Below are 13,487 nucleotides of genomic sequence, written 5' to 3' on the forward strand. Positions count from 1 at the left end.
ACTGGCAAGAACTATGTTAGATTTAATGCAGACCTTCTGCCAACTGCTATGATGAGCTGTTGTGGATCTTTAGGTGGCTGTGATTCTGAAAAAGCAGTTCTGATTTTTACCTTTTCAGTTACAGGGTTAGGCTTGTGGCAATGAAGCAATGCCAGAGGCTGATATCAGTTAAAAGATGCAAGTGTTGAAACCAACAGCAAAATCACTGGCAGATTTCAGTGTCATTGTTATTTATCTTCTGAGCTCAAGGTTAATATTTCTGCACTTATGTCTACACATCTGAGATGTTGGGATTGAGCTTTAAAATTTGGGCCTAGACTCTTGTAATCAGCACCAGGGCTTTTTTTGTTTGTTTGTTTGTTTTAATGGAGCATGGTAAGAGCTGTGGACTTGTCCATGAGAGGCTTCCGTGCTGGTGTGTGTATTCACCCTGCTCCATGAAAATGCTTGTCAGTGCTTGCTGTGTTCAAAGATGTGTTTTGAGAGTTTGCAGTGCTCATTTCTAAGGGAGAAGGTAGTGAAGAAATTAGGTGCTCTATAGCAGTCACACTCTGAAAAGGATAGAGATCTGCAAGGGTATTTTACACAGTGTGGGGAAATAGGACCCAAAGTTTATTATGGAGTCCCAAATTTTGAAATCTATGCATATGAGGAATCATCAGAAAGATCATGAAAGATGTATATAATGGCAGAACAAAACTATACATGGATTTCAAAAATGCTTTTTCTCCAAAGTAAATTTTACTTTAGATTCCACTCCCCCCAAATGTTTTGAAGCACCTTGGACTGTTTTAGATCATCCCTGGCACTCTTCATTCCTAGGTGTCACTTTACAGCCCACCTGGCAGACTGCACAGTCACAGTGAGAGAGTGGAAGATCCAGGGCCCACCAGCTCAGCACACGACTTTGCTCCCTTTGTGCTAGTCCTCAGGACCCCTGACGTTTTTGCATGGCCAGATTGGAAAACCTTTCCTATAGAGAGTTTCAAAATTATTATTTTTAAAATGTGACTCCCTATCTCTTATAAGAATTAAGAGAAACTTGTTTTTTTGCATGAGTTTTCTCTTTTAGAAGTTAAGAGCTGTTATTCAGAGCTTAGTTAAATGTTTCAAAATGCCAAGCTTCTGTATATCATTCCTATCGAAATTAGTTCATAAGGTAGATTGATGAAAAGTATGGTTTGAAGATGATGATGTTATGGATTGTCAGGAAATGAAAATTCACTTGGGCTTTCCGCTTTTGTGCCACTTCAAAGGATAGAATTTGGCCTTTGTGTTTATTTTCAAACGCACATATGAGATGGAGTTATGTGTGAGTTGTAAATGTTAGTGTAGTGGTTTGATTACTTTAGTAAAAACAAATTAATAAGAGGGGTAGATAGGTTCCTGTTGCTTAATTTTCAAAAAATAATATACATTCATCTATTTTCATATTTTAAGAAATTCAAAAATGTAATACTACTGAGTTTCAATTTTGTTGCACATTTAAAATGCAGATTTTAAAAATTTGAATTGTATTTTTTAGTAATGAATAATTTAAGAATTCTTTTTATTCTCATCTATTTTCCTAACCTTCTTTTCCTACCTCATGGTATGAAGCTCAAATTGAAGATGCTTGCATTTTTAACAGGTTGAACTTGTGGCCTTGGCTATAATTGTCACTTCTCAAATCTATTTCTGATTTTAATCTTATTATTATATGTTTTTTTCCACAGACTGGTGAATTTTCAGCACGTTTCCTTTTAAAGTTGCCGGTGGATTTCAGCAATATCCCTACATACCTTCTCAAGGTAACAGTATATGATTATCAGTATGAGAATACAAATGAATTTTCAAACAATTATTTAACTCAGTATTTTTATGACTGGTTTGTAAGCCTTTCCCTCATACAATGAGTTCAACTAAAACCATTTATTGAATGAAGATGTATTTTAAAGATTATTATTATTTTTTAATGATACAATTCCATAGGCACAGGGATCCCGCCTCAACTCCATTCTCCCCCGTCTCACCACTGTTTTCCCCTTTACAGTTGTATAGTCCTTCAGCAACAATCACAAGTTCAACATTCTTGCCATTTAGTGTATCATGGCATTGTAGCTAGAGACAATACTAAGTAGTTTATTATTCTTTTGTCAAGGTACATTTAATAATTTCATTGGAAGTTCTACTTTTATTCAGGAGTAGAGATGCATATAGCAACATATTTTCTCTTCCTGATATTCTAGTCTCCATTTTGTAGTTCATGTATGAGAATATATGTATATACATGTCCACCTGTGTATCTGCTTATCTTATATTTTGCATGGAGGTTGCCTTACATAGAGAGAACATATGACATTTGTCTTTTTGGGATTGGTCTGTTTTCACTGAGCATAATGCTCTCTTTTGAATTACTCTATTGGGAAAGTCTGTTGAACTATTTTGTTACTGAAAGGCTAACGTATGAGACTTTAGAAGTGAATTGTTTTTTGTGAGACAAAATTAGCATTAATAAATTAAGCTTTGGGGTGAAATCTCTTTCGTAATATCATCAGGATGAGAGACTACAATAGAAATTATCTAATATAAATTCTTTACATCAGCTGTTGGAACTCAGGCTTGTTCAATAGAGGGCTGACCTGTAGAGACCCAGGATCCAATTGGACTAGAGTCTGTGACATTCTTTAAAATGTGATCCAGGCATGAGATCTCCTGGGCAGCAGCTGCCTTGGGGAGAGTCTGTAGATGCTTAGCTCCTGAGAAACGGATGCCTCTTGACTAGGTTATGGGACAGAAGCTAAGTAGACCAGGGGACAGACTGAGGACAAAGCCATTAGACACAGGCCTGAGAGCACCACAGTTAGGGTTTTGATTATGACTTAAGATTTTGTCCGCTGCCTCAGCTTGTATTTCTACTTGCGATTATTTAGTTTTGATTTCATGTAAGGAAAATTTTTGCCATCTTAAATTGATATTGTTCAGAGAGTTAGGAGTGTTTATGATTGTCTGGAAAGCAGTCAGAATCCTGGTGCAAGTTCCCCTCTGAACTGGAATAGGCAGTAACTAATGTTAGTCATCTTCGTCGTCGTTGGAAGCATGGTATAGTAGAGTTCTAGCTGTATCCGTAGGGAACGATTTTTAAAACTGACTACTAAGGTGGAAACTTTTTCCTGTAGTAAAGCATGGGATTTTTGTGCATCATTAAACTTTCGTTGTTAGTTTCCAGTTGCCTAGTTTTCCCAAACTCCCAGCAGTTGTGTAGTTCTGGTTGGGAATGTGAGTCAGCAATTTGCTTCAGCTTCTCTACACCCGTGTTGTAGGAAATGTACATATTTCATTTGTGGTTATAAAGCATAATTAATTTGGTTTCAGTAATTATTATGCTCTATTAGAATAGTAAGTGGTCTCCTTAGAAATCCTGCAACTCATATGTGGTGATCTCCATCTGTTCTAGTTAAAACTCAGTTCATTTTAAATGAAGTTTGATAGTAAATGAGAAGGCAATATTGGTATAATCGTCATAATCCATAATTTATAGTTGTAGTATTTTTGTTTTGACTTATTGGGCCTTATTGGTTTCATTAGTCTTCCTGTTTGTTCGAAATTGGTGTTGACTGTGCTTGTATTTTTAAGACTCCAAGGAAAAAAATGCTTGTTCGCTCATCGCCTACCTAATTCATTTCTCTTCCATAACAAATTCCTATTCTTTCTGTTTAAAAAGCTCTTGTTTTATATTGTGCCCTTGGCTTTGCTTATGAGCCAATTGAAAGATGGAACCTATTTGCTAAAATGGCAAAGTCCCCCTACCCTCCACTCTCCACCCCTCACCTGCACATTGCTTTACTGTGAAATGATTCATCTTCTGTAGATGGAATGCCCAAGTTGCAACATTAATATGTTCTGGACCCTTGTGCATGCAGAGAGTAAATCAGGAGGGACAAAAAGGGATAAATGGCTTGTAAGCAGATCAACAATTAAAAAGTAAAAATAAATAACCCAACCAACGTAGCAGCAACAGTGCAAAATTCTGTTCAGTTTTTAACAGTTGGTAACAATGTTGCACGGTGACCTTGGAACGTTTAGCTGTGCTTTTCAGAAGGAATTTGCATTGGCAACCACTTTACAGATTGTTTCCACATGGATGGTGCTTGTCTAATTACTAGGCCTACAGTCCATAGTCTTAAACCTAAAAATAAAATAAACTCCCCATTTCTTAGGGGTAGGGTACTTCTCCATCATCATCAAGGTAGCTTCATCATCTCAAGCCTTTTAAAGGCACAGCAGAATATAAAAATACTGTGATAGCATAGTTTGACTATATACCCTGTTGATTTGTTATAGACAGGTTTTGTTATTTGAGAATGAAGCCATCATTTGCTTCTAAGTTCCTTTCACCAAGTGTAGCTGTTTCACCCATCCATAGACTTTTTTGATGTTAGAATGTGAAGACCATTAAGTAATCATGATATGATTTTACTTATTGTAATTTAAGAATAAATGATTAAAATATGAATTTATTTTAAAAATAGATTCTGATGCTGGTATTTGATTTTTATTTTTTGTTGAGATAGCTCAAAGGATTAAATGATTTGCCTAAACACTTAAGTCAGTAGAAAAATGTTTCTGTATTTATTAGGATTTTTTATTTGTGGGTGGTAAAAATTCCACATGCACTTCTTTAAACAAAATGGGAAACAGACAAATCTTGCTTGGTCCATGCAGCAGGAAGCAGACCCAGTACTTGCTAGCCTGTGGGTTAGGCTTAGGCGAACCTTCCCATGCCTGTTCTACTTGGGATCCATTGCACACTCTGAGCCTCTTGACCACTGTGTTTGTGGGGAGAAATTGTGTCCTGCAGTAAAGAGGACATTGCTGAAATGATAAAAATACTCACTACACAATTTCAGAATTGTGTAGTGTCACAAAGTATTTTTGGGTTCCATATTATGAATGCAGCCCATTGCAGCCTAAGGATATTTGGGGAAAAGTTGCCCTGTACAACCTTTTTTCCTTTGTCATTATTCTCTAAACAAGATACAGTAACAACTTTTTACACAGTATCTACATTGTAGTACTTACTGCAGTTAACTAGAGATAGTTTTAAAAAATGTAGGGGTGTGTATAGGTTATATATGAATATTGTGCCATTTTAGGTAAGGAGCTTGAACGTCTGCAAGTTTTGATGTCCATTAGATTGGGGGCTTCTGGAACCAATCTCCATGAATACCAGAGGATGACTGTACTTTGTCTTACACAAGAGCTTGTTATTACACAGTGCTCCTCTTCATTCTCTTAGGACATGGTGAAAACTGACTTATGTGTATTCTTTTACTTTTGTCCTGAGAATTACCGAACCTAGTAATTCTGTGCCAGGAAAACTTTTTTTTTTTTCTATTTCATTGGGTTTTTGAGGGGCTTGGGATTGGGAGAAAACTTATTCCAAGATGAGATAAGGAAGAGGTTGTAATTTTGTATTAGAAATTGTAAACATCTGAATAAAAAGTGCTCAGTAATTAAGAATATTGTATTTTAAGGAAGGAAAACACTGAAAATTACTTGAAAATGGTTTTATGTGTTTGAATTTATGTTGTAATGGGTTAGTTTTACAGAATGTATAGTATATGGCAAAGTTCAAATCCTGGAGTTAGGAACTTGATAGTATCACATAGAAATAAGTAGAAACATTGTTGTATCCACTGGATTGGAAGCAAAATATAAATGTTTCCTACTAGTAGTGAATATGGCAAAAATAACAACAATGAAAAACAATGGTGACTTTTTTTATTAGATAAAAAAAGCTATTATTTATGTAGTTCTTGCATTGTCTCTAAAGTGGACATGATTGAGCTATAGGCCAGAGCAGACACAGAGCTGTAACCAGTTTAGTATATCTTCAGTTCTTCCATGGTAATCTTACTGACATCAGTTAATATCACGAAGTGAGATTTCATCCTGGTAGATGACTTGATGAGATTTAGTTCTGCTACATAATCATGACACCATAGGGAAATGAGGGTAAACAAGTTAAAGTTGGTCATCTGTGTAAGGAGATGAGACTGTCTTCTTTCTTCTGAGGCCACTGTTTGGCTCCACTGATCCATCAGTGCACACTTGGAGCATGGGTCTCTTTGCTAGTAAAAGGGAGGGAACAAGACTTAAGGTCATGTTATCATTCAGTTCAGGAACCTGGACAGGCTAAGCGTTGTAGTGGAAATCTTGGTTGTAGACATAGTATGGTCCACTCAGGGTACCTCATGTAGGAGAATCTGAAGTGATGATATACAGGGGGTATCTGGTTGATGTAAGGAACTGCCACCTCAGCATGATATAGAAGGGTACCCACTTTATAGTCAGTTTACTTTGAATGAAACCCAGAGCAGATGATCATGGGGCCAAGCAGGTACTGAGGAAGGTGAATCTGCCTTGATGTGACATAAAAGGGCATGGCCAGAGGTAGTGTGAGCTAACTGTGTGCCTCAGGTAAAGGTAGAAGGTGCTATCTACCTGCACAGTTGTTTTCCGTGTGAGTCTACGGGGCTTGTGTTGCCAGACAGGCAGCTATTGTTAAATGCAGCCCAGGGTCTCGGGGTCTCCTTGTTCTTCAAGTCTCTTTTTTAAAAATGTGAAATGGCATTTTAAGTGCTGGCAGTGAAGAATAATGCTTAAAAACATTGTGAACACCAAATAGAACACCTCTGTGTGTTTGCCCTGGCCCTGGAATTCATCTGTACACTTGCTCAAATGCCTGCTAGTCTGATAACTGGCTGGCCATAGGACTCTTAAAAAATACCCATTTGAAATGATGTTATTACTCCTTCATGTTGCTAGGAAAAATAGTTAATGGCATGAGTGTTTTTTTTTAAGTGTGTATGACACATTGAGTGACTTGTCGTCACCGAGTTTCAGTAAATTGACAGTTGAAATTTCTCATTCTTCTCATTTTTCCTTGAGCTGGGGGAACAAAGGGGAGTGGAAGATTTTGTATTTTTGCACCTGTAAGAGAATTAAACTGATTCAAGTCCATGGAAGTTTTTTGTGGAAGTGGGTGAATGGGCTGAATGACTTTCTTGCATTGTTCTGTATTATTTGGAATTGTTTGTTTGAAAGTTCCTTTAATTTGTCCTATTTGCTAGGAAGGAAATTGTTAATCTCCTCTAAATACCCTGTTGTTTAATATCTAGCAAGCTTCTGGGGGTGATATGTGTTGATTACAATTTTTCTCAGTGGGCATAAGACAGAAAATGCTAAGAAGCTCTGTTCTTCTGATTGAAAAGCTGACCTCACAATGATTTTCTGTAAAGGTAAAATTAAATGATGCCTTGGATTTTAAGTGCTTTTGGTTCAGTAGTTCAGAAAATCTTGGGGATCCAATAAAGTGACACTTAATAAGCAACTTTTAGTAAGAAAGACTGTTTCAGCTCACTCTTATGCAATCTGGCTTTAAAGCAAAAAGAATTGTCTGGTGCTTGAAAGAGCATAAAGAATTCAGAGGGAATCCTCATCTTCTTATCTTAAGGGAAATAGTTTCTGTCTATTCAAATAGGAGTGGGCATACTTTTGTAAAAGTAGGAATGTGTATGTTACTGGAATAAAGTACTAAAAGGTAGGTGCAGTTTATTCCTGTAATAACTCTGGTTTCTGGTTGCTAAGTTTGAGCTACTCTTTACATTTGAGACTTAATCACAAAAGAAAGTGGTAAAATGGTCTGGATACTTACTCGGTAGGGAATGGAGTTGTATTCACCAAGTAGAAGACCATTCCTGCTTTTAGTTAATTGTCCTTGTCCTACTTCCCTTCTGGACGACGAAAGTAGCACTCTTTAGATCAGGGGCCAACAGGCTTTTCTGAAGAGCGAGGCAGTAAAATCCCAGGCTTGTGTGCCATATGGTCTCTGTCACCACTCCTCAGCTCTGCTGTGATAGCATGAAAGCAGCTACAGACAATATGTAAATGGATGAGTGTGGCTCAGTTCCAATAAAACTCTACTTTCAAAACCAGGCATTGGGATGGATTTGGCCCACAGGCAGTAGTTCAGTGATCCCTCGTCTAGATTGCAAAAGGAATCTTTCTTCACAAATGTACATGTGGCTTTTGAGGTAGAGTAAGGATTTGGTTCCAGAATGTGAGTGGTTTGTATACTGTAGTCTATGTTTGTTCTTCAAGTCTCTCAAAGTCCACTTTTCCCTTCCGTCTTCTATCCATCCTTCCTTTCATCCTTCCATCCCTCCTTTTCTCTGTTCTTTCCTTCTTCCTTCCTCCCTTTATGACTTTCATCTTCTTTCTTAGTTTCATAAAACCGTTCGTTATCTTTCAGACCTTAATTTCCAGCTGAGCCTGGTGTTGTGATTTGTTGTATTAACCCTGCGGCACTAGCATCCCATGTGAGCACCTGTTCTAGTCCTAGCTGCTCTGCCTCCTAATGGCTCAGGTACTTGGGCCCTGCTACCATATGAGAAACTAAATGGAATTTCTGTCTCCTGGCCTAGGCCTTACCAAGTCTCGGCTATTGTGCTGTGGGTAGTGAATGTAGATGTAAGAACTATCCTTTTGTGTTTCTGTCTCTGCTTTTTACTGTCTCTCTGATAAATAAACAGGATAAATAAATCTTTTTTTAAGATGAAGTCAGCTCTTTCTGTGATGTGAATGTGTCCCCTATTTCACATTGAGTCTTTGCCCCTATGGTGATGGTCTCAGGAGGTGGTACCTTTAGTAAGTGATTAGGTCGTGAAAGCAGAGCCCTCAGGTATCCTTATAAAAGAGCTCACGGAGACTAGCTAGATACTCCTGCTGCATGAGAACTTAGAGAAAAGGCATTGTTCATTAACAGGGTGGGGTGGTTACCTGGCTCTGAGTCCACCACTGCCTTGATCATGGTCTTTCTAACCTTTTGACTTGTGTCTGTTGTTTGTAAAAATACCCAGACTGCAGTGTTTTGTTAGACCAACCAGAGCTAACCAAGACAGCTCTGCCTGCTGTGCAGGGCTGTTGGGAGTAACAAGGAATTGACAAATAGGATACTTAAAACACTCTGAGCTTGCTGTGGGTACAAAATAGACATGGTTTTAGTGTTATTTGTTAATTTGTATTTCAAACTGTAGATTTTACTGTGGACTAGGAAGAATGAATTTCATTGACGTTAACGTAGGTTTATGTTTGCTACCACACTTTTCTTCTTTCCTGATTTTTTCCATTTAGAGTTAAAAATTTTACTTTTCCTTGCCCCAGGTAGCCAGCTATGACTCATGGTAATTCTGACGTTACTCTGTTTTCCTGTGGGAAATGAAGAGAAGCCATGCATTGCCTCTTGTGGAGTTTTCTCTTTTGGTTTTATTTTATTTGCTTCAGAGTTTATTTTCTTTTTCTCTTCTTGTTATGTTTTTATCTTTATTTAAAAAATTAAAAATTTTAAGTGTAGCTGTATTTCACATGACTGTCAGTTAACCTGATCTGCTACCCTGTTTCCAAATGGAGGAGCACTCCCTCAGGTCTGTTAGTGTGCTGAACATGCTGTGGTAATGTGAATTACTTAATGTATGATTGTTGATGGTAAATAATGCAGAATGCCATTATAATGCACAGTTGCTTTCTTCCTGGTTGATATTTGAAAATTTACTTTATTTATTTGAAAGACTGAGTTGGGGTGGAGAGAGGAGAGGGAAAGGAGAGGGAGAGAGAGAACATGCAACAGAAATCTTTCATTTGCTGATTTAGTCCTCAAATTATCACAATGGCCAGACTTAGGCAAGCCCTAAAACAAGAGCCCTAAACTGTATCCAGGTTTCCCAGAATGGTGGCAAGAACCTTAATATTAGGGTTCTTATCTGCTTTTCCAGGTTCCTTTGATCCAGGAGTTGGATCAAAAGCAGAGCAGATGGGATTTGAACCATTACTGATGTAGGAGTGCCAGCATTGCAGATGGTAGCTTAATCCACAATACTGTAATATCATTCCTTATAGTTTATTTTTTCCTGACTCTATGATTTTTACTAATACTTTGTTACATAGCTGGATATGAAGTGAACTAATGTGGATGAATTGAACAAACTGGATTGTGTTGCAGATAATATCCACTCACTTTATATCCAGCATTGTTATGTTTTATCCAAAATCTATATTGCAACTGTAACCTTTCTCTCTCTGTTTTTTTCTTCTTTGTGAAAATGCATTTTATTTATTTTTCTGGGCCACAAAAGTTTTTTTTTTTTAATTTTTGCTGCTTCTATTTTTTTTTCCTCAAATGAATTCCAAATGGTTTCCACTATGCAAGCAAGAGATAGAGAGGGGATAGTATGTGGTGTCAGCCTCCTGCTCAGGTTGATGAACAGTATCAAGGGGCAGAAATCACAGTGAATGTGGGAAAACAGAAAAAATTGCAATCAGACACCGTTGCTTTTTCTTTGTTTCATAATATCCACTGTAATTTCTAATGATGGTATCTTACTTTTCCCTGTAAATTAGCACTCTCAATTCTGCCTCATAGCCCCTCTGAAAACTACAGAACATTGCTGAAAGAAACTAAAGAATATTTAAAGCAAATAAATATGTCATGGTCTTATGTTGGAAGACTCAATATTGTAACAAATCATTTCTGCCTTAATTGGTGTATAGATCTAACACAATGCTAGCAAGTCAAACTTCTAGCAGGCTTTTATTTTTTTAAAATAGAAATTGACAACATGATTCCAAAATTCATTTTGAAGCACCAAAGGCCCAGAATAACAAGAACAACTTTGAAAAAAGAACAAAATTAGAGGACTCCCAGTCTCCAGTTCCAAGATTTACTGTCAAACTACCGTAATCATGACAGTGTGGTAATGGTTTAAACAAATCTAAATCAATGTAGATCAGAATGAAGTATTTAGAAATGAAGTATTTAGATCCACACGCAGTTTTTGACAAAGACACAAAGCTCATTTACAGAAGAAAAGATAATCTTTTCAACAATTGATACTGGAACGATTGAATATCAATGCAAAGGATAAAAAAAGGAGAGCTTCATTTCATACCTTGAATCATGTAAACTTTGTCTCAGAGTGGATCCTAGACCTAGATAGATTTAAGAACTATACAACTTCTTGAAGGTAACGTGATAAAAATGCAGTAAGATGTTTTATATGTTCCTTACTTTAAAATATACTATCAAGAGGTCAAGCGTACATAAGAGCTCTTTGAAGTTTTCAGTACTTCTGGCAAAGAGTGCTGAGTGATTTGAGAGTGACCACTCTAGACTTTGTAGAGTTTTGCATTTCCTAGTAGAATTCACTATAAAGAATACTTCTAGAATTGTTACATACTTAATAAAACTTCTTCACTGTCAATGATGATGTTCACGTTTGTATTTTCAGCTTATATCAGTGTAGAGTAAAATTGAGATCTTCATGAACTACTTTTAATTTTTTAAATTAAGAGTTGTTTATTATTATTATTATTATTATTATTATCATTATTATTATGATTATCATTAGAAAGGCAGATCACAGAAAGGTTTCCCATATGCTGGCTTGCTCCCCAAATGTCCACAGTGGCCAGAGCTGAGCCGGTCTGAAGCCAGGTCCAGGAACATTCTTCTGGGTTTCCCATGCAGGTGCAGGGAACCAAGGCTTTGGGCTATTGTTCCCTGCTTTCCTAGGTCATAGGCAGGTAGTGGGATGGGAAGTGGAGCGTCTGGGACACTAACCAATGCCCGTATGGAATCCTAGCACTTGCAAAGAGAGGATTAGCCAATTGAGCCATCATGTGAGGTCCATGAACTATTCTTTCTCAGTTGCCAGGATCTAGGGTTTAGTAAAGTATCATTGCTTTAGGCACATTTGATGATACCGAAGGGTCAAAATATGAAAGATTAATCCTTGAGTTTCTAATGTTTCCCAACCTGTGCTGGAAGACACAGTCATTCAAGTGTTTAAAGTGGATAAATGTCATCACATGTTAGAGAAGGACTTGGTCAGAAGCTTGGTTTTTTTAGAGTGGGCATTGCTATATATATATTAATCCTCCCAGATACCCTGTAAGTTGGCACAGTGGGTCTTTTTTGTTTTTTTTCTTCCTAGTGTCTGTGTTTCCCTTCTCTTATAGTATCTCATGTCTCTGTTCTTCACTTTATCCCTTCATGTGATCATGACTGAGCTATTCATCATGATTAGCATTCTGCCTGGCAAAGGTTAGTCCAAAGCTAACCTTGACTGGGCCTGCCCAAACCTGAGTTCTTGTGAGTCATTTAAAAATGAGGGTCATGTGGCAGTTGGTGTTGTTGTTAAGCCTGATTAGGACGCCTGCATCCTATACCTGGATGCCTCAATTTGACCCATGAGTGCTGGCTCCCAATTTCAGTTTCCTGTTAGTGTGGATTCTGAGAGGCAGCAGTTACAGTTCAAGTGGTTGGGCTCCTTCCACCATGTGGAAGACCCTTGCGTTGTCTCTGAAATAAAAATAAATTGGAGGAAGTAGCTGGAGTTGTGGCTTAGTAGGTTAAGCTGCAAAGCTGGCATCACATATGGGCCCTGATTTTAGTAGCAGCTGCTCCATTGATGATCTAGTTCTCTGTTAACATGCCTAGGAATGCAGCAGGGGATAGTTCAAGTGGTTGGTCCCCTGCACCCATCTGGGATATGCAGATGATGTTTCTGGTTCCTGCCTTTGGCCTGGACCTGTCCCAGCTACTGCAACCATTTGGGGAGTGAAACAGTAGATGGTGGATCTTTCTCTCTTTCCCTTTCTCTTGCTGTCTTTGTTTTGAGTAAAACAAAACAAAACTGAAGTAGGAAAGGAAACTCATCTTTACTATGTTGTGATAAGCTGGATAAATGGAATCCAGCCTTACAGATGGTGTGTTTCTCTATGTGGGAGAAAACCTCTAGACAGCACTGTCCACTAGACCTTAATACTTGTACAAGCCACATATGTAATTTAGCATGTTTTAGTAGTCCCATGAAAATATGAAAAGGAAATAAGTGAAATTAGTTTTGGTCATATACCTTATTTAACTCATTCCATTCAAAATATGTTAAAATGTAATAAAAAAATTACTAAGTTTTTTTGTAAAGGTTCATGAAAATGTGTATTTTAATACCCATAACACACACAGTTTATTATTGAAACTTTTGTATTTATATTTCCAAAGCAACTTAGCTCTTGATTCTGTTTTTCCATAAGCTCTTTGAAGCACCCTCAGGCCTAAGTTGTCCACTGAGTTTTTGAAATCTGAAGTGTATTTCACCTTTACTACCTCTCAATTTAGAATAGTCATATTTCGGACCCGGTGGCGTGGCCTAGCGGCTAAAGAATAGTCATATTTCAAATGCTCAATAGCTGCATTGGCTTAGGAGCTTTCATATTGGACAGCACTGTTTTGTACAGTAGAAATCAAAGAAGCCAACTTGGAAAAAAAGCAAAGACTTGAGATTTGTTGAAGTTTTAGGGGTCAGCCCTTGAGATCTGAGTAACTATTTTGGTTCTAGCTCCTGTAAGCAACTCTTTAGAGTCTCTGACTTGCCCCGCAGTTTTCT

General features: G+C 37.5%; 1 protein-coding gene across 3 annotated transcripts in view; it reads left to right on the plus strand.

Annotated features, from left to right (window-relative positions):
• Positions 1-13,487, plus strand: part of BABAM2 (BRISC and BRCA1 A complex member 2) — a 449,694-nt gene that overhangs the window by 176,661 nt on the left and 259,546 nt on the right. For all 3 annotated transcript variants that reach the window (XM_040993000.1, XM_040992999.1, XM_040993001.1), the window contains one exon: positions 1,716-1,790. In XM_040993000.1, the coding sequence (XP_040848934.1) occupies positions 1,716-1,790 (75 nt within the window). The remainder of the gene's footprint in view (positions 1-1,715; positions 1,791-13,487) is intronic.

This window comes from Ochotona curzoniae, unplaced genomic scaffold (assembly GCF_017591425.1).
Source record: "Ochotona curzoniae isolate NIBS_2020 unplaced genomic scaffold, NIBS_Ocur_1.0 contig_883, whole genome shotgun sequence".
Taxonomy (NCBI): Eukaryota; Metazoa; Chordata; class Mammalia; order Lagomorpha; family Ochotonidae; genus Ochotona; species Ochotona curzoniae.